Below are 27446 nucleotides of genomic sequence, written 5' to 3' on the forward strand. Positions count from 1 at the left end.
CCTGGATCAAACTGAAAACTGCATTTGCACCTATAAATGGTGAAAACCCATAAATTCCATTTCAAGGAATACCATTCCTTAGTAGGTGCGCGTGTGCGCGCACGTATGAGAGATAGAGAGAGAGATATCGGGGAAGACTATTTCAGCCATCAACAAGAAACTTCTGAGTATCCTCTCAATTCATTTATAGAAGAGGTAAAAAGACAAAAGGTTGGTTTACACCGTGTTTCCCAACCCATAAATTCCATTTCAAGGAATACCATTCCTTAGTAGGTGCGCGTGTGTGCGCACGTATGAGAGATAGAGAGAGAGAGATTGGGGAAGACTATTTTAGCCATCAACAAGAAACTTCAACTTCTCAGTATCCTCTCAATTCATTTATGGAAGAGGTAAAAAGACAAAAGGTTGGTTTACACCGTGTTTCCCAATTAATATCATCAACCAACACCACCATGATCTCCAAAAGAACCCCATACAAGAGTCGTGTGTGTACGAACATCACCAACTACCACAGACCAACACAAAACAGAGACGACGAAAAAAGAAAAAGATGACAGAGAGTATTCATATGACCTACTACAGTTAAAACCAAGATGAGTATGATACACCAACAGCTTTAAATTTCAAGACTACGGATCCTGCCCATACTGATAACACCGGATGGTAGATGCTCCATAGCATAATAACTTTAAGATAGTTGACATGGTTCGGCACTATCAAGCTTGTGACCCACTTTTAGTAAGAACACCTGCCTCATCAAGCTGCAGTGCTCTCGGATCAAGTGGGATACTCCCAACTGTTATGAAACCAGAAGATTCAGCAGATCCGTTAACTTTGATAGGCATTGACCCTACTGTGACAACATCAACTGGTTTAGTATCCATAACTGTAGCAGCAAAAGAAGCAGGCGCCGAACGTTTAGATTCATCCTGCTTTGGTTTGATGGTCAGTAAACCAATCTTTAAAGAAGATACGTTATCATCTTCTGCTTCATTAGCAATGTGCTTCGCAGTTTCCTTATCATTAGCAATGTGCTTCGCAGTTTCCTTATTAGTACTTGATTTAACATCAGAATCTGATGGAATATGCTCACTGGGAGAGGCTATTGTCTTTTCTATCTTGCTCAGACCTATATGCTTGGTAATTTTCTCTTCTCCACTAGAAGGCAAGTCAACCACAAAGTTTAGCTTGCGGGGGGGATCCAATGCAGGTCCAGGGAATGGAGTTCCATAGCTTGTGATCAGTAGCCTGGCTTTCTCTTCCTGCATTATCTTCTGTCGATTTTCATAGTACATGAAATCATCAAGTAAAGATGTCTTCGATGTGTAATTTTTGAAAATTTTCAGCATCTCCATACCTGGCTTGTATCTTATCTGCACATGGACAAAAATACGTATACATGTACATATTAGACAAATTGACAGTGATAATATGTGCTTCAGAGGCAATAGCCCCATAGATACAAAAGACCAAGTACAATACTCTGAAATCATCAGGGCGGGATGAACCCAATCCTGATTTTCCATTTTTAAATCACATATTTAAGGCAAGAGAAGATTTGTAACGGGCACGTCAAATGCAGTACTCGGGATGTTCTAAACAATAAGTAAAAATAAGCGTACCACCACCGGGACCAGGGGTTGGCAAAGTTAAATTAAAAAAATCACAGGGAAACAAGAGAGAGAGAAATGATAAAACAAACACTTACATATATATATATATATAATGTATATCAGCTGAAACAGCCAGAGTGGCACTTTTACATCACCACTCCTGTAAAATAACTGATATTATTACACCAGGTGGAATAAAAAAAGATGATCATTTTCTTTTTTCCAATATGCAAATGATATTGTTCATAGTAAAGTAAATCAAAATAAAACCTAAAAGGAACATGCTTTCAAGTCACTAAATCAGGACAAAAATTATAAATACTGAAAATGGAGGAGTTTGTCTGCATCAGCATGAGTTATTCTACTTGACTACGTCAACTGATATAGTTCCACAGTGTACCACCATGTCAACAGATTGGTAGGTATAAAGCCTTGTCTAGCTGCTGCTCGCTAACCCATTAAATTACCTAAAACTAAACAATTGATTGATTTTTCAAAAGCGTATTTGATAACACAATTTAGGTATAACTTAAAATAACAAGTTCTTCTTAAAAGGGGCCAAAACTATAAACGGAAGGGACTTACCACTGAATGCAAAATGCACTCAAGATATAATTTTTTACTGGTACTTAACAGACAAAAATGAACTTAAGTAACAAGTCGTCAAATTTGACATCCCCTCTCCTTTCTTTCAAATCCCCTATGTGTTCTCATACAGACCCTCCATAACAATGACTTATCTCCCTGCAGTGCAAACAGTTTTTCTTTATCCATGGGCAATGAATTTCGATCATTCACTGTTGTCAAATTCCAGCATATATTTGTCATCAGACTCATCACTACCTGTGAGAAACTATCAACAACTCCCATCTCCACTCTCCTCTGCACTGCTGCTGCAACCACCCCTTCCTCCAACAGCCCCGGCCCCACCATTTCAAAAATCCCAACACCAAGTGCCGCCAGAATCCCTCTTTTGCCAGCCCACCAATGTCTGCTCTGGCCCAACATCTAGTCTTGTATACCTTAACCTTCTCAACTGCTTCTCTAATAACTAACTGTACTAGTTTCCTCCACATTGCTCGAGATCATTCCATTGTCTTCCCATTTGCTTTCAAAGCAGCGGTGATATCTCCAGCTTCATCAACAAAACTAAACTTTGGGGAAAAACAAACATTATTTACATCGGGTTTCACAAGCAGAAACCAGAGATACCAGAGATTTTTTTTCCTTGTTGGATGGATAAATAGGAGAGACATAGGAACACAAAAAACACCATTAACTTCATTAAGAATCACCCAAACACGAACAGCAAAAATAACATCCCTTCTGGTCTTGCATACCTTCTTCACCAGCCATTCACTGCAATGTCTGTATCTAATCTATAATCTACACCTCGCCATTGTCAAATCACTCCATTATCTTGATACTCTTCAATCCTCAGAGCAAATGATAACACTAAATCGCCTTGTTTAAACTATGCATGAGCCCATTGCTGAATTCTTCGTTCGTAAAGACAATCGTGGTGATCTGGATTTGAATTTCTTCTGCTAGGATTGCATGGCGCTCATTAACTTCAATTGAACGAGACGGAATGAAGAGAGCATGTACCTTGTCGGGTATTTTATGAGTTTTCTAGTGTAGGCTTTTTGCTTATGGCTTGGTAGGAGTGAAATTGAGGCATGGAATAATTATCCTAATTAATTTTGTACGAGGAAAGAGAGACTGCATTATGCCTGTTCTTGTTACGAGTTTTGTACCATGAATAAACTGTGGGCCACTGAAAGACAAGTCCTAGTTTGCCATTTTAATCTGATGCAAAGAACCAGTTCTTAGTGTGGTGATGAACTTTGGGAACCATTTTGGCACATACACATATATATATAGTAAGGAACTCGGGGCCTAGGGATTAGCAGGGAGAAACCAACATTTTATGTCAATTGTAAAGTCGTAATAACTATATGTACGCATGTAGGGGATGTTTTGCATACCATAATTGCTTGGAATAAGTTGATCATTATAATCATCATTGCTAAATAATTGAATACTGGTTTGTTAAATTTTTGAAAATTAAAAATAACAAATTAACAATATAGCAAGATAGACGAAGGGTGGTCAGTTTTGATCTCCTTCAACATTTCATACTTTTATTAGTAAACTGATGAGTAAATACATACACACTCAAATGCACATTTAAAAAATGGACTTTCTAAATTGATATGCACTCATACACATGCTTATTTGTATTTGCATGAAAATAAAATAAAAAAATAAAAAAAAAATGATCTTTGTTCAAGTTTAGCTGTTGAAGAACTGGTTGTTAACTAGACCCAATGGAACGTAATCTCTAATTTGTGTGACAAGTCGACAACATGATCCTGACGGTAAAGTATGAAGTAACCACTTCTCATACTTCAGTTTATATATTTTTGAAACAGGATTCATATAGTTGAGACTCAAAAGTTAGACAATAGCAACATGTTTTCAGATTTGCAAATTTAGCACTTAAAATTCAGCTCATGTAAATTGGTACTTCATTTTCAATTTTACCAAATAGTGTCTGGCGTGTAAATCAGTACTTAATTTTCAATTTTACCAAATAGTGTCTTAGTTGCATGAAAACACTAGTGCGTAGCAGATACACAGACTAAGATGATTTAATATGCAAAAAGAAACAGACAAAAGACAAAAATAAACTGCACAATGATTCAAATACTACCCATGAATATCTTAGCAAACAAATAGACAAAAGAAATAGACAACTTAAATTCAAAATAATAAGAAAATATGCAACAAAAATCAAAATATAAGTGCAGGATAAGAAAATGTGAAGAGTGCATTAACAGAAACAAGGAACAAACAAACAAACCTCTTGTGTATCTCTACTATTAGTCACAGGCTTATTCTCGTTGTTCTCTAATATGATATGACGAAAGTTGTGGTTTGGTACATCTCTTATAATGTGCCACTTGACACGGAAGCTACCACTCCATTTATCTTGCTGCCAGAAATCCATATCTTTATGGAAGTCAACTGGACCTATCATCTCTGCAACACCACAGAATTGGCCACTTGCATTTACCTGTATAGGAGGGGAAAAAAAGTGACCAAATGAATATTGAAAAAATTGCCCGGCTCAGAAAGAAAGTGAATGAGAAATAGATGGCAGAAAAAAAGAAAAAACAAAAAAACAAAAAAAAACAAACAAACAAACAAACTTCCAGTTTATCAATAACCAACTAGTAGAATATAACTCACAGAAAAGAACAGAAAAACAGGACAGCCTCTTGGTTCCCCTGCAGCTATTCTCTGGGCATCTGCATAAGCACCGTCCAGCTTCTTGTTTCCATTAGGCGTAGATGACCACACATTGTATTTGATACTCTTGTGCACATCATCCTCACTGTATGATTTGATTACAAAGAACTTTGCGTTCAAATAGTCAACTGGGAAATCATCCTTGTTGTACTGATCAGCACTGATAATGATGTTTCCATGTGCATCAGAATCTCCAGCTCTCGTTGTGTAGGCTTTAACAGCCAAATGATGCTTAGATTTATTGGTTCTAGGGCCCCGATTCTGTTCAGCTATTGCATCTGGACTTCCATTAACATCGCTGGGAACTCTGCCATAGTTGAACTTTGGTCGAACCTTATCCACTACAGCTCGTCCATGAGCACTTGATGCAAAGTTAGACAAGCCATTACTGGGAGGGAGGGCAACTTTTAGTTGGTTACGGTGAGATAGTGTCTTTCCATGTGAAACTTTATCTATAGGTTGAGCAACTCTACCCTGTAAATACAAGTTAAGAATTAAACCCAGGAAAGTATAGGTTAAAGGAAGCCAAATACTATTATTGCATCACACTAATATGTATCCGTACTTCAAAGCATCCAATAGAAACTTCTATGACACTGACGACGTATCCAATCTGTTTTTATTTCCTAATACAGAGGAAAACCATCAAAATGGGGCATCCAGCAGCTGATAGGAAGGAGTATGTAGGAAGATGCATAATGCATCAATCAAAATTATAAAGCCCTGACGGTCTTTCTGCAACAAAAAACGAGAAGAATTCCGGTGACTTTTTAATATTGTGATATCTTGATATACAGACTTGTTGCCATTCATTGACAATTTAACCTCTTCGGAGTATTGGTTTGACATGCTATTGGTGACTTGATTCTAGTAGTTCTTAGGTGAAGACTCAATCTTCATTTATTTCCCAACCTATCTTTGCAAAATAAGTTGAGCTTTCTATCTATCTGAATGACTGTCTACGTGCGAGACAAGATCACATGTGAGGTAAGGTGTGAGGACTCCACACATATGGCTGGGCTGATTCATTGGCAACTTAAAAAAATTTAGGCAACTGGTTGTCTAGAAATTTATTTTAAAAATAATGATAATAGCTTCCAACAATCCATTCTTTTTCAGAAGGGAAAATTTATTGGACCATATCTGAACAGAGGAAAAAACGTACCTGAAGAACTTGTGATGATGGCAGATTAGAAAAACTACCAGAAGTAACACTTCCATGCGCGCCAGGCTGTTTACTTGATCCGGAATTGGCTTTCGGGCCTTCTAATGCCCTAGTAACTGTGAGTGTCTGATTTGAGGCAGGCCTTGCAGAGGTCAGAGAAAAGGTTGTAGATGCTGAAGACCGGTTATGTTTTGGGCCTGGGCCATCAGTTCCATCAGCATTAAATGCACCAGTATCTAAGAAATGGTCGGTTGTACCACTCGATATTATATCTGGCCTAGACTGGACGAGCATGGGGAAATAACCAGGTGATGACCCTGGACTTTCATAAGAGGGGATGGGATAATACTGTTGTGTCCCTACAAATGGGCCATCTACTCCTACCATAGCACCAGGGATGTAAGGATTGTATGGATTATATGGAGACTGTACATATCCATAGCTAGGTGTATAATATACATACGGCAAATTTTCAGTTTGCGCACCCTGAAGGAGAAAAAAAATATATACTGAGATAAGGGATGTAGATCTTACTTTCAGAAAACCAATTTAAAAATAATAAAAATAAATAAATAATAAAATGAGGATGACTGACCGCGTACTGAATCTCTTGACCTTCCAGACCAAAAATTCTGTGGTGGTCATCCCAATTGCCGGGTGATTCAAATCCTGACCACATTAAATAATAAGGCATAAATATAGCCATCAAGTGCCTTCTGCTATTCAAATCATCATCAAGTTGTGAATATAATATAACCTACAATTTACCTGTACATATGTAGCCATAGTTGGTGGCAGTAGGGTAAAAGCCCTGTTCAAAAACAAACTCTTGGGCTCCTTTGTTATACATAGCTTCAAACTGTTCAATAGGTGGACTTGCTAAATGTGGGTTTGACTCGGTACCTTGAATCTGCAAACCAAGACATGATGAGATTAGAAATTCTACTATCAATACACATTACACAGCAGACTGAGCTCCCCTGGATTGTCAGGAAGATTCTAATTTTAATTGAGATGAGAGTAAAGAACAGTAGTCATGAGAAATCACCAGATAAACATCTGTGTTTCCATGTTCAGAAACGTTATACATTTCCATCCCAGGACTGCCACCACTGTAAGAATAGATGTGATATAGTGTAAGCAAACAAAACACTGCAACCCCAACCCACCACACACACACACACACACCCCCCCCCCCCCCACCCAAAAAAGAGAGAGAGAGAGAGAGAAGGAATATAGAAGGCACAACACTAATACAAACCAAAAAGGGAAAGTAGAATATTGACATCATGCAAAATGAAGAAAGATAACCTGACAATGACATCAATGAAGTCCTCACAAAGAAACTTTCATGTATAACAACAACACTAGAAAGGTAGATAAATGGTCCAATAAAAAAGTTGAGCAAATAATAATTAGAAGCAAAATGACATGCCAGCCAACGCAATCATACAAGAGATCAACGCAATCATATAAGAGATCAACGCAATCTGGTTTTAGAAAATAATTAAGTAAAACTATAGAAACACTAAAATCCCAAAGAAAGAAAAACAAGTGTTAAGCACATTCCTTCCCCTCTTATTTAAATGAGGAACAGTCTATAAATAGATTATACTCCCCCAAATAAACCCTCAGAACATTTTTCAAGCATATATACAACCTAGAAAAATAATGCAAGCAAACAACATCAATTACTAGGTTTCCGAAAAATGCAATATATTGAGCAGATTTAAAAGAGTCAGCTGATACTTCTTAAATCCAGACATGCATATCATAAAATTTTGTTATAATATCCAGTCAGCTATAACAAGCTCAAGAGAAATATATATTTGATTGATCCAACTCACTCCGCTTAAAACCTTATATTCAAATTATAAAGCAAAAATTATGTGTGTTTAAAGTGTGCAATTGCTTGAATCTAAATATTTCAGATATCAATTACACACAACTAATTAGTAAAAATCAAGTGAGCATGTCAACTGTGACATGAATTCAAAGATCAGACTTTTCCAAATATGAACTATGCACGAAAGATCTCTGGGTCAACAGTAAAGAAAACCCTAAATCTCATTACCGATTCCAAACACTAAGTTCCAAAAATTACAATCACTCCAACAAAGAACACCCTCCTAAAAATCAATTTCTTGCAAAGAAAATCTCAAAAAATATCCCCACCTATTGAAAATAAAAATAAAAAATGGTTCCTATTATTTAGAAAAAATAATAAACTGCTCCTTTATAAAGCCCCCAAAAACGATTTTATAATAAAATAGCAGATTACTGAACAAGCTGTTCAATAATTTAGCTCTCATCGATCTTCTAAAACCAAAACAGCAATTCAAAGTCCAAGAAACAACAAGGAACAGAAAGAGATACGTACCGAAGAGATGTAAAGTTCGATTAACTAAACAAGTGTGTGCATCATAGAAAGTGGAAGAATATATGTATATAAATAATTTGTGTGTATGCATAAAAAGGGGATTAGTGATGAAGATTACCAAGAAAGATGTAATTCAAGCCATGCTTGACCTAGAAAGTTGTTGGAGGACCAAATTGGATAAGGCGTGGAGAGGATTGGGGTTTTTATGAGACATTTTGAGGTCAAAGTTAACGCGCCTAAGGAAACCCTAACCCTTGGGAACAAACATAGAGAGAGAAAGACTCTCGTAAAATGGCGGTCTTGTTGGAAAAAAAATGAAAAAATTGAGAGACGCAGAAGAGAGAGAAAGAGGAGAGAGAGAGATAGCAAGACGCGGAGCGTTTGGGGAAGGGTGTTTTTATGCAGTGCTGATTTTTATTTTTATTCCGAAAGTACCCTCGCTTTAACAGTGTCAGCGATGACAACAATTTCTATGTGTGAAGGTCCTCCAAAAGGGACAAAGCAAAAAACTACACGACGATTTATTTGCAACCTCACAAGTCACCACCACGTAAAACGACGTCGTCGCCTTGCTTTCAAGTGTACCCTTTAAAATTAAATAATATGTGTCGGTACTTCACTTTTTCAAGAGTTTAAACTCCATTAGAAACCGGAATATATATATATTCATTAGGAATAATTTTCTTTTACGGTGCTAGTCAGACTTAACACTCTAACCCAACAGTCTACTAGGAAGAATTAAAGAAAGTTGCATTGTATTTTTTTTTTCTTTTTTTAAGAAATGCATATAAATAATAATAATAACTACAAGTCATATAACATAAGAGTCACCTATTGTAACTTTAAGGACAAGAGTTCAAAACAAAAAATAATCTATTTACGGATATAATATTCTTCAAAAATTCTTGCAATGATGAAAAATTCTAAACTGAGTTTGTCCTTGTATATCAAAAAGTCTATAAATAGATTTTTATATCCTCAAAAGGTCGTTTTAAATTTCACACATAAGGATATTACTTTAATAAATTCTAAAATATTTAGTAAGAATTTTAATTAAATAAAATAAAACTAACAAGTGTATACATAATATACACGTATGTAATTCTTTATGTTAAATACATCTCTCTTATAATTTAGGCATTTATTTAATAAATAACATTAAAAAAAAATGAATATGAAATGGGTGATAACATGGCAAGGCATCCTTTATTAATATTATAATTTTTATTCTGACATTAAATATATTTTGTTTCAGAATTATATATTGTTATGAATGAGAAATTAGTTGCTTCCCTATCCAAGAATGACTTGGGTATAAGATGACAAGAACAGTCAACTGCGCACACAGCAAACCGTGAAACCATTTTGCCCTTTCGTGCATGGCAAACTGTGAAATTAGATTGCCCATTTTACCCTTTCGTGCATAGCAAACAATGAAATAATTTTGCCCATTTTGCCCTTTTCACCGAAAATAACTTATTTGCTTTCCTCTCCATATATTTATTTAATTTTTTTATAACAGTGCCCACTTCTGATTGGTAGTTTCAAAAGTGGAAGTGTTTATAAACAATGTTGACTCCTTGGGGTAAAATGTCAACTTGGAGTCTTGGATGCTTTATGAAAGTTACAATGAACAAAGTGTTGTTGTACTTTTATATCAAGTTTTGTTCAGAATTCCAACAGGCCGGTTACGCTGTGTGTTTTTTCTCCATTTTGATCCGTCAACACGCTTTGACAGTAACAATTTTAAAAAGTTTCATGATCATAGCTTTAATCCACTGTTTGGATAGGCCAAAAAAGTTTATTGATATCAATTAATCATCATGTTCTTACATAATCAAAGAAAAGAAATATGGCAATTTAATATATTATAAATATTTACCGTCTAATTTTCCATGACTTGATCGGACCATTTTAAAATTAGTTACTCGTACATGCAATACTTAAATTTCTAATTAGAGAGACACATGCACACATGTTGTTACATGTACCATAATTTTGTGACAGAAAAAGGGAAAGATATGCAATTTTTCCAACTGCATGTATATAGTTGTAGTAGGCTTATATTATATTACACCCAAATATAAGGGCAGGTTGGCAACTAAAGTTGTTTTGTGCTTTTACTTTGACGCGAAGCAAAAGCAATGTTTCTACTTAATTTAGATTAGTGTGTTCGATACTATTTTAAAACTTGTTTGGTAACATAAATTTATTATTAGAATTATTGTTATTTTGGTATCACAATATTTTAAATTTTTTAATTTTTATTACTTTTCATGAGTTGATTCACAAAGAAGGTACAGGTATTTTTTATTAGGTAAATGATTCTTACACCAAATAGTTGCAGTGAATTGTTAGACATACTCTTTTAATTAGCCAATTATACAACAAATAAAAAAATGGAGCCCTCCTTTTAGTTGTTTTTGGTATAAATAACCAATTAAAAATTATTCATTTATACAATGTGTAAGTATCACTACTCTTCTTATTAAATACGAGGAGAGATTAGAATAATTTTTTTTTTTCTCTCTTGAATTCATATACTAATAAATATTATATGTGTGTATATGTAGGGGCGGAGCCAGCACGTGCCCCTGGCTTGGCCCCGCTTACTATAATACATATTCTTACTATAATACATATTCTAAATTTATTTATGTTTACATGTATATATGAAAATTTTCATATAATGTCCTTCTTAAAATTTTATTTTCTAAAATTATCTCTTAAATTTTGTATTTCTTCTCTTTTTTATTATTTAAATTCGATTAATTTCCTTTTAAAAAGTCAAAATTTTCATTTTTGAATCAAATCCAATTTTTTTTTCCCTTTCAAAATTCTCTCATTTTTCTTTCCTTTTTTAATTTTTTTGTTAACTATTTATTTTTCTTAAATTACTCATTAATTGACCTATTATTTTGAGTAATTCTTCTTATTGGTCTCTTGATTTATAGAATCTATTTAATTTCTGACTTCGTAAGTATATGTATATAAGTAAAACAAGGATGTATTGCTGTAAACTTCTACCAGCAATGAACTTATATATTTTTCTTTATCAAATTTAAGCTTTCAAAAATTAAAAAAGTTGGAAATAAAATTTTATATGAGTTTTGGAGTATCACAAGGTATAACCATTGAGATAATAAATAAATATTTTGAATTTTTTTTTTTTTTTTGGGTTGGGGGAAAAAGAATTTGGGCGGGGGCATGGCCCCTACTGCCCCCTCTAACTCTGCCCTGTTGATCTCCTGGTAAAATAATTGATAGGACATAACTTTTCGGAAATCGATTCTAAATTGCTTTGTTTAGTTATCTAAAAATGATTTTAATAATTCAGAAAATATAAAATTAATTTTTAAAAAATTATAAAAGACAAACTCGCAGAAAAAGAGTAACTTTAATAGAGTGTTCAAGAAACTGTTTTCAAAAGACTCTCAACTAATTTTTTTTTTTTTTTTTAAATTTTAAAAAAATAAAAAATAATTCTCAAAAAACTTAACCAAGCATACCCAAAAGTTATTGGTTCGACCCTCCTTTACTGATTCCAACTCCGCATAATTTTTCTACCAAACACAAGACTTGCGGGTGTGAATTCGTCTCGGGAATTAATTTTTCTACAGTAAAAAATAAAAAAGAGAGGGAAAGAAATGCATTGCACTTTTTTCACTTTCTAAAGCACAAAGCAATGCACTAAATGGAGCCACAACGACCACAAAAAACAAGTTGTCCACCTTTGAGAATTCATTTCTTTTCAAGAAATCAATAATATTAAGGTACAATCAAAATTGAGTCTTCACAAATGGCTGTAAAAGAACAAAACAAACTCATAAGTGTTATGTGAGCCAGAATGTGAAATAGTCATTTCAAGAATCTCATTAAATGCTATTGTTTGATCAAACTAATAAAAGTAGAAGATAATGTCAAACAAAGTAGGAGGCCCATCTTTGTCCACTCTCGCGCCAAGAGTCATGGAATGAAACCAGTTGGAATCTTCCTATGCTTACCTATTCATCCTGCAAACACACAAATTGCAAAGAAAGAAAGATAAATATATATATATTTGGACCAATCTTAAAATGTAAGGTGACTACAACCACTAACCAATTTTTTTTTTTTTTTGGCAAAAATATTAAAATATAATTTGGGCGTCTTTAATATGGGTTTGAGTGTTTGACCATGCTAGTTGTTGTGTTAGGAAAATGGGTTAACAATTTGTTTGGATGGAAGGAAATAAAAGGAAACAAGAGAAAGCAGTGCAAGGAGGAATCCATTCGGGGAGTTTCTCTGTTTCTTCACTTCCTTTCTCTCTTTTCTTTTTGCAACGGATAGTGATTTTCAAACTTATGTAGTAATAAGTGAAATTATTTTTATGATTGAACAGTATTATACGGTAAATCAGCCAAGCTAATTAAGTTGTAAAGTTTGTAGAACCCACCACTATGGCACCATGTAATGAGACCTACAAACACGTTGGCTTGGTATTTTTCTTGGTCATTTCTATTTTAAAATTAGAACACGCTATTCTTTTCTCTATACTAATTCCTAAACAATGGAAGGTATCATTGTTAACTTTCTTTTTCCTAGAAATCAAAACTCTCTTTTCTCTCTCTTAAACCCCCCCAAATGTAAAGACATGTTATATTTGTCTTTCAATAGTGTATTTGCACGAACTCAATGATACTCAAAGGTGTTATATGTATATATATATATATGATCATAAGAGTTATGGAGTTCGATAATTAGATAATTTTAATTATTTTTATTAGGGGAATCATGACGTCACCTAAGTAACTAAGTACGTCAACTCTCACTTGTATTCAACATTTGAATTAATCCGATTGCGGGCTACGTATCATTTTTTATAATTCAATTTGGCCTCTTCATATGCCTTCTCTTTTTTTATTAGCTCCTGTAATCCCTTTTTTTTTCCTTCTCTCACTAATTTTATATATGATAATTCTTTTTCCCATCTCTTTTCCGCTTCAAACACAAAATCAACTAATTTTTGCGTTAAATGCAACGAGAAAGATTATTCTTAGAGGAATTATTATATATTACAAGACAAACAATAAATAAAGAAAGATTCCAATGGCAAAGTACCAATATTGAAAAAGGTTAATCATAAAAAAAGAGAGCACTAACCAAAAGGATAAAATAATTGAGTAAAACAGGTCTTAGTCCTTATTAAGCTTAGCTTGGTCACCATTAAAAAGACATAAGGATAACATAATTTATGGATTAAGAAAAGTGTTAATCCTTATTAAGCTTAGCTTCTTATAGTTTAAGAACAATATAGAAATGAAATATAAACAAATTTATAAAGGCTTGCATATGAGGGATGGAACTTTGAGACTTGTTGAGAACAAATAGTGGATTGAAGCAAAAGAAAGAAAAATGAAGATTATTCTTGCTTTTTAGCTCTCAGATTCTTCAAAATGGCATCTCATAGAAAAGAATTATGTTCCCATATCTTTGCTTCCTTGCATGATTTGCACCAGAATAACTTCCCCTCCACTCCACTTGATATGTACTTGACAGGGATTATATATACCGGACAAGTGCAAGAAACACCCCTAAAGTATGTTTCGAGCAACATTTTTATTCCCTATTTGAAAAAATATGCAAAAAATACCACTAATCTTTTTACATTGTGTAAAAATATCCCATCTGACATAAATTAGTTCTGTAATACCCGTTTTGCCCTTTTACTCTTCTAAAAATGCCTAAAGGGATATATATGCTACTAATCTTATAGTATAGGGATGTTATGTATACATTACCTTATATATATATATATATATATTTGAAACTTTTTTCTCTATGTATATCTCTAAACATTCTTTAAAAAAAACTTTGAGAATTTGTGAAACAAGGATTTGAATTTATGAGATTCCAGTTTACTCTTCTACTAAATTTTTTTTTCTTTATTTTATTTTATTTTTCGTACAAAAACTGTTAAATAAAAAAAAATTCCCAATATTATCAGTGTGCACTGGTTTTCGGAGTTTGGAAAATTTCTATTTTCTTTAGTTTACACTTTGTTATTTTTATTTTCTATTTTTATCTTTATTTTCTTTTATACTTTTATTTTTATCTTTACTTGTCCATTGCCGGCGTCTTCCAATAGTATCATTTTCGATCATTTTAGAAATTTATTTATTTTTATATATTTTATAAAATAGTTCGGTAATTTAGTCAACTTAGGGTTTAAATTTGTCAGATGGACCCATTTGCACCTGATTGAAACTTTAGAGGTGTTTTTTTGTATAAGAGAGACGTCCTCCAATAGTATCTTTTTCGGTCATTTCATAAAATTATTTATTTTTATATATTTTATAAAATGGTTCACTGAGGGTAATTTAGTCAACTTAAAGTTTAAATTTGTCAGATGAACCTATTTGCACAAAATTAAAACTTTAGAAGTGTTTTTTGCACGTGAGGGGTGTGATATGCAATATAAGCATATTTTAAGTTGTTTTCTATACTTGACCCATATATATATTGTCACGTGGGTCATGACTCGTGCCTAAAACCAATCACAACCTTAAAATTGATTGACTTTTCACATAATAATTAAGAAATAGGCAATAGCATCACAATTAAGCTATTTTACTAATAAAATAATGATAGGCAACACGAAAGAGAAAACGCTAAAACTTTCTAAATCTAACTTGGTTAGCACGTAAGAGTTAACAAAAAAAAAAAATATATATATATGTTGCTTCTTCTTTCCCCAGATTACTTGTTTCCGTATTCCATAAATCTAAATTTACAAAATAAAAATTCGTAAAATTATACAGTTTGAATATATCAAATTATTTTAACTGTCAGAACTTCCTTATTTTAACAATCAAAACTTCCTTAACTATTGGTTTCAACAAAAGAATTTTGGTAATGGGAAGAGAGAGAGTTTTTAGTTTCCAATTGGTGAGAGGAAAGAAGAAGCACCATGTTTTTATTTTTTTTCTTTGTTCTTTTTTTTTTTTCCATTCCTTTTTTCCGCTTTTAGTTATACCAGGTAAAAGATGACTCAATTCTTTTTTAACTTTGACGTCGTTTGATCTTTTAAATTATAAAATTTAGGGTGAACTACATTAAACCTCCCTTTTCTATTTGTGTTTTTCATTAAACCCTCTTTTTCTATTTTTCTGCCAAAAAATCCCCCTCAACTATTCAAGAAAAGTAATTTAACTAAAAGAAATTAGTTGAAAGAGAACTGAAATATAAATTGACTTAAGTACCCATTAAAGTCCATTTGAAATCTACTTTGTTTCTTATTTTTTTATTTATTAAATAACCTAAACGACATCATTCACACAAATTAACACTTCTATTGTTTTTTTTGTTTTAACATTTTACTAAACTGACAAGTTTATATTAGTCACATGGAAGGAATTTTTTATTTTTTTATAGAAAAAAATGATATTGAAATATATATAAAAAAAAAAAATTAAAAAAAAAATAAAAAGAAGAAGAAGAAGAAGAAAACATATAGGCATAAATATTAATATAAAAAAGAAAAAAAATTAGCCCATTATTTCTCGTAGTGTTCCTTTAATAAATCTATATAAAATGAAAATCAATAAAAACCAAATAAATGAATGCACAATATAATTCTCAAATATATATATATATATATATATATATAGTAAATAATTTTCAAGAAAAAAACCTAAATTTATATTGGTCTAAAGGTTGGATGGAAATGAAAATATATTATAAATAATATTTAATGGTGCATATTATATATACCATTATATTATGATACAAATTATATATAATATTATAATGATGGAAGAGTAAGTGTTGTTGCAATGGTGGAAGGTATGTAGTTAAGAGTGATAATGGAGTACATATATATATGAGGGTATATTAAAATAGGTACAAGGACATTTTTGTTTAAAAAATATATGAGAAATTAAATGTCCAAATAACTCTTTTCAGCTAATTTCGTTAGTTAAATCACCCCCCTTGAATAGTTAAGGGGATTTATTGACAAAAAAAAATAGAAAATAGAAATTTAGTAAAACAAAAATAGGAGTTTAATGTAATTCACCCTAAAATTTAATGAGCACTCTGTTGCAGTCCTTCGATCCTAAAAATTTCTCAATCCAACGATTGAAAAAGGCATCTCATTGTAAGAGTAGGTCCTAAATACCTCTCCACAACATTACAGTCATTACTCATTTACTGCTAATCTTAAAAATTCTTCTTATAAAGGACCCTGGTCCCAGAAGTATACGACCCAAACCACGCCCCACCCGTGAAAAAATAAAGAGAAAAGAAAAACAAATAATTAAAATCTATTTATGCTACGGATGAATAGTGTTGATGCCAACAAATCTTTTAAAGATCATCATTTCTACCACATGCATTCTCATTTTCATTTATGGCTTATTGCTCTGTATTAATAATTAGCTAAAACTCAGACAAGTCTTCATCCACAGTTTTCACTATCAATATACCACCCTACACAACAGGCTCGGTCATAACTGAACTCTTTAGCAAGGCTCATACAGTCAATACTTTCAAGCACTGTTAAAATTTGTATAACCAAACAAAAAAATTCATTTTCCCACTTCAATGATATGGTATTCTGTTTGGTGACAAAGAAAAGAAAAAAGAAGTCACTATTTTCATTTCCTCTGTTTACATACACCATAACTTCTACTCCAATAGAAAAAAGGTTGCATTGCAAAATATTTCTTACAATTATGATAAATTCGTACCAACGTCATCATTGTGACCATTGGAGTTTTAAGGGAAACCATTGCAGTTGCTAACCCTAGTTCCCCAAAAGGGGACTAACAATTAAATGGCATAACTCAATTCCAAATACCAACAGATGAATACAGGAAAAAGGCCCCCTACAGAAAGAAGAAGGGAAGCTGCCCTAAGGTCCAACCTCCAAAAATAGCTTCCTAGATTAGCTAGCACCCACTCTCCACAACAACAATTGCAGAAAGATAATTCATTTGCTCTTAATTTCATCATCATATCAAATCATCACCTAAGCAGCCCAACCTCAACTTGCTGCCAATAATATCACCACCACATTTAACCGTCTTCTCAACAAAAGTGAGTGGAGAACCACTGGAAAAATAAAACTGAGGCACCGCACTCGGAAGAAAACACATAAAACCTGTATCACATCTTTAAGATTCAACCACTGGATTGCTCGACTCATCCCCCATGGGCGGATGCACTGGTTCAATACCGTCAACCACTGGTAACTGAACCTGTGGTTCAGCTCCAGAAAATGCATTGCCTTGAGGTACGGTACCTGGGGACATAGGAGACATCCTAGATTCAGGAGGAGCCTGGAATGCTGGCATATCTGGTTCCTTCTGATCAAATTTTGTTCTACGGGGCCTTTCAGGTCTTTCATATCTGTCATAGCTGCGGCTCCGGCTGCGGCTGCGACGAGGGCTGCGGCTCCGGGACCAGCTTCGACTCCTGCTATAACTCCTGCTCCTGCTTGAGCTTCGGCTCCGGCTCCTGCTATAGCCCCATGTTCGAACCCTGTCAGGACTAGAGCTATAACTTCTGCCTCTGCTCCGATCTGTAATGTCCCTTCTGTTATCAAACCTGCCCCGCCCTCGGCCCCGGCCTCGACCCCGGCCCCTCCCATCCATGTTGTACCGATCTTGTGGGCCTCGTTCATTCCTGTCCCAACCAACGTGACCACCGCCAGGGCCACCAAATCCGGTGTCCCTCATGCCTCCACGACCACCAAAGCCACCATCCCTCATTCCACCACGGCCACCAAAGCCACCATCCCTGCCACCATCTCTCATTCCACCTCGGCCACCAAAGCCACCATCCCTCATTCCACCACGGCCACCAAAGCCACCACCATCCCTCATCCCACCACGGCCACCAAAATTTCCATCCCTAGAACCACTGCGGCCACCAAAGCCGCCATCCCTCATGCCACCACGGCCACCAGAATCCCAACGCCCACCACCACCACCACCAGAATCAAAACGGCTCATCCCACCCCGATCTTTGCCAAAGCTGGGCCCACCACGCAAAGCCATATCTCGCAATTCTGGAGGCACACGCTGGTTAGCCCCCTCCAAAACTTTTATCAAATCAGCAGCATATTTCCAGTCCTGGTCAGAGAAAAAGGTGTACGACACTCCTGTAGCCCCAGCCCTCCCAGTTCTTCCAATCCGATGGACATAATCCTCAACCCCAGTTGGAAAATCATAGTTGATGACCACCCTGTAACATGACAATTTGAAAATAAGCAACATAGCGACAAGTAACTCTTCACAGATGATGCCATATCCTCCATGAAAATACAACCATTTGAAAAATCTGTTCCATTATTGTGTATCATGTTAGCTTTAAATTTAAAATTCTTTGAACAAGACCACCAAGTGAAAAAAAAGGAAAGGAGAGCTGGCCTTATATCTTTGATATCAAGCCCCCGGGCAGCAACATCTGTGGCAACTAAAACTGGGGTCTTTCCAGACCGGAACTGATTCAGAACCCAATCTCTCTCGCCCTGAGACTTGTCTCCATGAATTGCAGCAGCCCCAAAGTTACGCCCAATACTACGTGTAAGCTGATCACACAACCTTTTCGTAGAACAGAATATAATGGCTTTAGAACCCCGTTCTTGGGCATTAAGAATCTCCTCCAAGCGCTTCTGCTTTTCCAATGGGGGCACCACTTCAACATACTGCACAGAATCATAATAACGTATAATATTTTTTAGAAGAGAAAGAAAGAAAAATAAAAAGAAAAAAACATTAGCAGAAGTATCAAAATGCCACAGTTATTTATTTACATAAATTATGCATGGTGAGTAATATTTCACATTTTGATTGCTACTTGTGCTTGGTCAACAGAAAATAAGGTACGCATCACACTGCTTGTTAACTTGCCCGAAAAGGCGACTAGTTAATAGATTTTTAAATCAACCAAGTATGACCACCATCCTCAATCTTAATAATTTCTAGTTTGAATCGCAGGATTCATATTAAATCTGAACAAATAAAAATACAGTACTATTTTTCCTGTCCACTTGTGATTATCCTCATCAAGGTGGAACATCATATGTAGGCATTTCCATTTGAAAGTATATGAGTATAACCTGGAAAAGAACTACTGCAGAACAATATCCATCAAACCCACTATAAGACATACAATAGAAGTCCAAATTAGCCTGTCACTAATCATCATTAAAGCCTACTTCCAATTATACATACAAGATTAACCTCCAGACCATATCAGACTTAGAGGTCCAATAGAACCTACCATTACAAGTGGACAGTTTTGTCAAGATTCAACTTCCTGATCTCCTTGAGGAAGATGCTTAACAAACAAGAATACAGATTTTGTTGGCAGTAGTTGTTACACATGTTACTCCCTCTGTCCCAAAAAGGATGTCCTGTTTGGGGAACCGTGACTCACAAGACATCCTTTTTGGGACAGAGGGAGTATTAGGTAATTCAGCGCTAAAAGAGCAGAAAATTTAAAAATAATAAAAAAAAGAGACTCCGAATTAAACCATAAGTTAAAATATAACTTATGATAAATTCCAATTGCCAGAACACTCATTTCTTTTTCTTCAATCCAAAGCTTTTCCTTATACACATCCAAACTGTTGCATCATTCATAGGGCAGCCTAAATTTCTTACTTACCTGCGTGATAGATTTATTTGCAGCAAGCTCGTCAACATTGCCAATATTCACCTGAACAGGATTAACTAAAAGTTCACTAGCTATTTTTTTAACTTCCTTGGGCCAGGTCGCTGTGTACATTAGAGTTTGCCGGCGTGGAGGTATCTCATTCACAATTTTGCGTATTTGCGGTTCAAAACCCATGTCAAGCATTCGATCAGCCTCGTCAAGCACAAGAAGAGAAACTTGCCCAAAATCAATTTTCTTCATTTCAAGAATGTCATTGAGCCGACCAGGGGTAGCCACAACAATATCTGCTCCTCTATCCAATTCTTTTAATTGAGGGCCTTTGGGAGCTCCACCATACAAGCACTGAAACAAGAATTGCATCATATGATAAATCCATAAGTCGGTCCAAAAAAGCAAAGAAGAAGATTTTATCAATAAAGCTTAAAGAGAAAGAAGAATCAGCAACTCACCGTGCAAGAGACCCTAGAAGATTTGCCAAATTTAATGGCCTCATCTTGAATTTGAGTGGCAAGCTCCCGGGTTGGAGCAAGAACTAACACAGTTGGGCCATTCTGGGGATTATTACGGCGATGTCTAAGAAGAAGGAAGGCAGGAATCAAATAGCCTAGTGTCTTTCCAGATCCTGTTTTGGCAATAGCCACTATATCCCTACTTTGTAGTGCTATTGGCCATGTCTGCGCCTGAATTGGTGTTGGAGAAGAGAACCCGGCATAGTGTATCTGAAACAAAAATTAGATATAACAAACCCCTAGAAAATCAAGCACATTTGATTGAAATTACCACACACAATTAAAAGTAAAATACAACGAACTAAGGCCTGATATCCAAATAATGTATGGAAAAAGAAAACCCATGGGTATGTGGTTGCTTACTGAAGCAACTTGAGGCAACAAAAGGGAGAAATTAAGACAGAGACGGAGCCAATAAGCTAGAAATCCCAGTCACATCAAATGTGATTTGGATGAAGGGCCAACCACCCTTCTAGAAGACGCACAAGGCTCCAACTGTCCTTTTTGCAGCCTCCAAAAGTCAGAACAGTTGTCACGTGAGTATGCGCATAGCAGCGCAGCGTACGACATGTGCTCCTCCTTTGGAGCAGATATCGCACCTGCGATAAGTGAAAACTGATAAGCTTGAAGTATAAATTAAAAAATTTTAAAAAGAAAATAAAAAATGAATGAATGGAAGTATTTGACACTTATTATCTAGCACTAAAACTTGGAACCATTGTTCAAAATCCAGGTACAAGAACTTACTTCTCTTAGTAGCTCTAGAGGAAAGCCTGTGGCTTCAAATGTCATGAAAGGAGCTGGAACATCGTCACCCTATGCAATTTTATTAAAAAATAAGTCATAAAATTCCAAAATTGATTAAACTACTATTACAACCAATAGATGTCAAAACAAAAAAGCATTGAACACAGTTTGCACCACCAGGTTGCTGAAGCACTTGGCGAACCAAACACAACAATGATATGAAGGCAATTTAATATATTATTGTGTTAAGAGTTACGTTATAAAGAAGTAGATATTTATTAACTATAATTGTTAGTTTATTAGTGACTATGCTTGCTTTGCATGCTAACTTTAACTTTTTTTCTTTTTTTATAAGTAAGACTGTTTAAAGAAGCGTTCAAAAGGGGAATGCATCCCTCAAAAGCTACACAAGGCCAAATAGGGCCTTTAACTTGAGCAAATATGACCAAATTAATTGTGATTGCCAATCAATTACCACACTAGGTCCTAAAGAGATGAGATTGAGTAAAAGTTGGTCAAATTCAGTTAAACGTGAAGGCCCCTGCACCTTTATCAAAAAAGCAAGATCCAAATGAGCTGTAGTTCATTGTCAAGATGAGTGGGATTTCCTTCGTAGCCAGCGAAAATGAAGTAAAATACGGGTCGATTGTGTTGATGTCCTTCTTTCCTTTCCCCGGGGCATGTATGGGAAGACTTAAGCTACACATTCGTATCCTTTGGAAGTGTCAGATGCTCTCACTTGGGATTAGCTACTTATTGGTATAATGTGTACACCAAGCTGGGAGCCGCAGGCTTCCTTTGCATCATTCGCTTCCGTAGGTGAAAGTTTTCTGAGTGTCATAGCTAGCAGGAGCGCTGACATGGAATACTAAGACTAGAGCAACCATTAGGTCAGTTGGGTAAAGAGTTGAAAATGGTGAACCAGAAAGGCAGCCCTATACCTATCCTGCGCTCTTTCATGCCTGCGTCTACCTTTAGGGCAGGTTTTGACTCTCAAACTCATCCTTGCCAACTCTCAAACTCATCCGCTTGTAAATTTTTGGTATAATACTCACTCGTAAATGATTGGTGTAATAATTTTTCACTGATCAGGCGTGATCCGGTTCATCAGTGTAAGAATTAGGAATTCCTCTTCCAACTTGTCCCAGAATGGGCGTTATGGCAAAGAACCTCCTTTTTATCCATAGATAGTCCGTCCCATCAACAAGAGGTAGATAAAGTGGATTCAAGCTACATCCAATGGGCCTATGCAGCAATGTTAGATTGAGAGGCGTGCACAGATCTAAGAACCCCAAAAGAGATTTACAGGCCATTCCTGGGGATACGAATCTTTCCTTTTTTCTATAGGAATCCCCCATTGGCAGAGGCTATCTCGTTGTGTTTAACTCCTCTCAGTGACCCACAAAGGGAGAACGGCTGGTGACTTGGGGCAATTCATTAAGGTTACATCGTAGGGACGCATGTGGGAACTTGGTTTACCCTAGTTATGTAGAAAGCAGAGGAGGAATCCGGGGTTGGAGTTGCTTTCTTTTCTTAGAGCAAGGGGGGAAGGTCAAGCTAAGAGCTAAGAAGTCAACACAACCAATTTTTCACCCTATGCAATTTGATCCAAAAATAAGTCATAAAATTCCAAAATTGATTAAACTATTATTACAACCAATAGATGTCAAAACAAAAAAGCATTGAACACAGTTTGCACCACCAGGTTGCTGAAGCACTTGGCGAACCAAACACAACAATGATATGAAGGCAATATAATATATTATTGTGTTAAAGAGTTACATTATAAAGTAGCAGATATTTATTAACTATAATTGCTAGTTTATTAGTGACTATTAGCTTGCTTTGCATGCTAACTTTAACTTCTTTTCTTTTCTTTTCTTTTTTTTTTTTGATAAGTAACTTCTTTTCTTTTTATATAAATAAGACTGTTTAAAGAAGCGTTCAAAAGGGGAATTCATCCCTCCCTCAAAAGCTACACATATGACAAAATTAATTGTGATTGTCAATCAATAACCACACTAGGTCCTAAAGAGATGAGATTGAGTTAAAGTTGGTCAAATTCAGTTAAACAGGAAGGCGATAAACACAACCAATTTTTTCCTGAGAAAAGTTATCTGTTTCTTCCTGGTCTTTCTTTTTTGTGTTAGAAAAGTTCTCTATGTTTCTTCCTGTTCTTTCTTTTTATGTGTTTGTTTAGTCTCTGCTTTAATTGGTTGTTTGATATTTAACATTTCTGCTAATTACTGCTGGATTGTTGATGATGATGGTGTTAAAATGCATGGTTAGTGCAAGAGCTCTACCTCTTGAGCTAGATTCACTAATATACTAAAATGAACTTGTCCCTAGATGTATGTTATATATGCTTTGAGCTATATTCTCTAATATACTTGTATGGACTTGTTGTAAATGTATGATATAGTATATTCTTAGAAAAATAATAGTAGTATTTCTATGTGGTTTTTGTGTTTTTGCCTTATTCTCTATTTATTTTAAAGACATTCCAATTTAAAAAGTTAGTTTGAGCTATTTTTCTACACAATCCAATCCAACAATCTTGATCCTATGAACCCCCCATCGACCTAGGTAGGATCCCAATCCTGACATCCTTGCATTTAACACCTCAACTCTCTTCTTTTTCACAGAAACATTCCGTAAATTTCCTGTTCCAGAATCAGATTACATAAAATTGTGATATCGTATGGTTATGTTATTACTTGCATTTAAAACCTCAAGTGTCTTCTTTTTCGCAGAAACATACAGTAGATTTCCTATTCCAAAATCGAAGTAAATGAAACTGTGATATCAAAGGGTTATGTAACAATGATAATAAACGCATTCTCTGGAGAAGGTAAATTACAAACCGCTGCTGTAACTTCATGCTTCTGACGGTAAACGTCAACAGGGGAGAGATGAATGGCATCAGACGATCCCATATTTGTAGAAGGAAGAGGCCGCATTAAAGCATTACCGGGAAATGTCTGACCACCAGTTGCATGACTGTACATGTTTTGGGAGGAAGGCCCTGGTACAACATGCAATCCACCGGTAACACCAGGTGCAACATTTTGATGTGGAACACCACCCATCCTCATGTCCTATTTAGAAGTAGGAACAATATCAGCAATCACCCATAATTACCATATTGTGACGAAAAAAGGTATACAAGATATATGGAAGGATATCAAAAGAAGGCAACTCGTGATCCTTCATGTCATATAGTAAATTTAAACAACATTTATACATGGAGAAACATTATTATTTGAATTGCCAAATCAAAAATACGCATAGGTGGCAAACTGACATTAGTAGCCACAAAATGTTAAGACCTAAGCAATAAGCATTGGAAGAGTGGAATAAGAATCAATGAAACATAATCAATGAGCATAATTTGAACATGCCTGCTGATTTCTTGCCATGGGTATTGCTGCAAGCTTAGGCTGCTGGGGAATTATAGGAGGCCCATCTTTGTTAGCGTTAAAGAAATATTCATTTCCAGGTCTTCCTGTTGGAATTTCTTCGTACCCCATCTTCAAACCAACAGGGGGCAAATTGGACTGTTGGTTATGCAACATTCCCGGGCCTGTCTGATTTTGAACAATGGGACCACGCTGCTGGTGAACTAAATCAATCCCACTTTGCTGCAATGGAGCCAAAGAAGCGGGCTGTTGCATATTGATGGATGAGCTACCAAACTGTTGCATTTGACCAGGCTGAACACCCATCTGCGGCATTTGAATGGAATTGGTTCCTGAAGGTGTATTTTGAACATTTGGCACACCGATCTGTTGAATATGTGATGGAGAAAACCCAATTTGCTTTCCTTTCTGGAAATCAACATCCTCTCTATGCGGGAATCCTGCCTTATGCTCTTGTTGGTGGGGAAACTGCTGTCCATGTGTGATATGCTGAGTCTGCGGTTGTGAACTTTGCTGCCCTTGTGGAAGAACATTATGCTGATAGGCCATGTATGGCATCTGTTGTTGTGAAAATTGCTGTCCCTGCGGTTGTCCCATTTGTGAGCCTTGGTACAACTGTGTTTGCTGCCCCAGCTGCTGTTGCATTTGCTGCATTGACTGTTGTTGCATTGGGTGTCCCGACTGTGGCATTTGCTGTCCTGGCTGTGATAGTATTTTCTGATTCGGTTGCTGTATCATTTGCTGCTCAGATTGTTGAGTTGGCAGCTGCAAATGCTGTTGCATGGTCTGTCCTATTTGTGATCCTTGTTGTTGCCCAGCTTGTGCTAATGGTGAGCTATTTTGTTGAGCGACCTGTGGAATTAGTTGTGCATGCTGCTGTGATAAAGTGGTCATTTGTTGCCCATGCTGTTGTGGGGTCTGCGTCACTTGCTGCCCATGCTGGCCCAGAACACCATTTTGTTGCATTGTTTGAACCCCTGGTATAGGAGCCAGCTTAGGTGTAGATGAGGTGGGATGTGGCCCTGGCGGCAAAGGAGGTGGCAAAGCAGTCGGCTTTTCATACTGGGTGACATTAGTTTCAGGATTCCAGTAATATAGAAGACCAGTGCTTCCATCAATTAATCCCTTCCAGGGGTTTGGCAGACTGGGATCGTCAGGTGCATACCGAGGACCAAGGGAAGCTGATGCTGGCTCCGCAGTTGCCATGCTCAATGATTATCTACAAACACATACAACCCAATACAATAAATTTCAGATACAATATATATCTACAAACACATAAAACCCAAGACAATAAATTACAGGTACAAATACAATATGTAGACTATGCCATATAGTCATGAAATAACAGTATAAGGCAACATGAATAACTGAGGGAATCAACAATACAAAATCAATTCATCCAAAAACAACTACTATTCATCTCTTTTCTTTTCCTACTTTTTTCAATAATTTTTTTAAAGAATCAAACACACAAAATAAATTTTATAAAAACAAAAAACAAACCCACATCGTTATGGTAAGCCCTAGGGGAGGAAAACGCCTAGGTCGATTGATTACATACCGATAAAACCCTAGGGACGTCAACTATGCGTGATACGAAAACCCAAACCAACACGAATACAGCTAAAGTCCGGTCACTCAAACTCTAGATAAAATCAGCTACACAGAATACATAAAAGCAAGCTTTCATCGGATCTACACGAGTAGAGTAACTCAATCTTTAAAATACAATCAAATAGGAATTCAAAACAATAAATTGATTCGGATAAAAGCTCGAAGAACATGCTAACCTTGTTGAAAAAATCGAGAAACCTGTGTCCTTTCTCTCTCTAGGTTTCCCTCTTTCTCTCTCCTGATTTGGGCCACGCCGTGCAGAAGAATGGAAACCCTAGAACTCGATTCGTGTCCCTCTGTAGCAGTGAGAGAAAATCGAAAGAGGAGTGGTGCGACTTCAATGAAATGGGTGATTTTTCAGTGAAGGCTCGACCGCTTTTTGATGTTTAGGGTTCAGGAAGGTAGTGTGTTATTGGCTGTAACGATAGTACAGAGTTCGGCTGTGTACCTATGATATTTTTGGACTTAAATAATGTTAACCGTGTAAACTGTAAGGATCCGTTTGGTTATACGATATATATATATATATATATTGTAAAAAACAATATATAAATTTGGTTTTTCTTTTTTTTTTTTAGGAGAGGTTCTAGACGTTACAAAATTTTCATTTTCTCAAAAAAACTTATATATTGGAAAAAAGAGATTCGCCAACTTTAACTTTGACAAAAACACAGAGAGAGATAAGTGGTTTTCCTTTTATTTATTTTTATATGATAAAAAATTTTCTTCCCTTATATTCCTTAAATATGATAATTAGTCATGTCATTCAGATTAAAGTGGAATTATTAACTTACATAATATTAAAAAAATAAAATAAAAATTAACTTGGAATAGTTTGGTTTTATGAGGAAGTATCGGAAAGAATTTAATCCCCCACCCAATTCATAGAAAGACACTTGAAATATTTGATAAAACAAGCAAATTTAGGAATTCTAAAGTAGGGTAAAGTGTACTAAACTCCCCATAAACTATTGTTCTTTTGTAAGTAACTTCCTGAACTAAAAACTATCCCCTGAA

The 27446-nt window shown here is 35.5% G+C and overlaps 2 protein-coding genes across 3 annotated transcripts; both read right to left on the minus strand.

The window, feature by feature from the left end:
* Positions 1-328: 328 nt before the first annotated feature.
* Positions 329-8850, minus strand: LOC132274689 (YTH domain-containing protein ECT4-like). Of its 2 annotated transcripts, XM_059776020.1 has the most exons (8): positions 8592-8850; positions 7142-7205; positions 6862-7003; positions 6689-6762; positions 6094-6579; positions 4869-5402; positions 4480-4692; positions 329-1373 (listed from the first exon to the last, which is right to left on the minus strand). In XM_059776020.1, the coding sequence occupies exons 2-8, from the start codon at positions 7187-7189 to the stop codon at positions 717-719; spliced, it is 2154 nt and encodes a 717-aa protein (XP_059632003.1). In that variant the 5' UTR covers positions 7190-7205; positions 8592-8850; the 3' UTR covers positions 329-716. The 2 variants fall into 2 exon arrangements, with proteins under 2 accessions (XP_059632003.1, XP_059632002.1); XM_059776019.1 differs by lacking the exon at positions 7142-7205 and having other exon boundaries at positions 8592-8731.
* Positions 8851-17138: 8288 nt separating this feature from the next.
* LOC132274690 (DEAD-box ATP-dependent RNA helicase 46) lies at positions 17139-26876 on the minus strand. The gene is made up of 8 exons (XM_059776021.1): positions 26606-26876; positions 24795-26031; positions 24258-24491; positions 21394-21462; positions 20587-20856; positions 20129-20479; positions 18886-19163; positions 17139-18700 (listed from the first exon to the last, which is right to left on the minus strand). Exons 2-8 carry the CDS (start codon positions 26016-26018, stop codon positions 17629-17631), a joined length of 3498 nt encoding a protein of 1165 aa, XP_059632004.1. The 5' UTR covers positions 26019-26031; positions 26606-26876; the 3' UTR covers positions 17139-17628.
* Between the last annotated feature and the right edge of the window lie 570 nt (positions 26877-27446).

The sequence above is a fragment of the Cornus florida genome, unplaced genomic scaffold (genome assembly GCF_030987335.1).
Source record: "Cornus florida cultivar Cherokee Brave unplaced genomic scaffold, ASM3098733v1 CherokeeBrave_3.0.0_Hap2_Chr09, whole genome shotgun sequence".
In the NCBI taxonomy this organism is placed as follows: Eukaryota; Viridiplantae; Streptophyta; class Magnoliopsida; order Cornales; family Cornaceae; genus Cornus; species Cornus florida.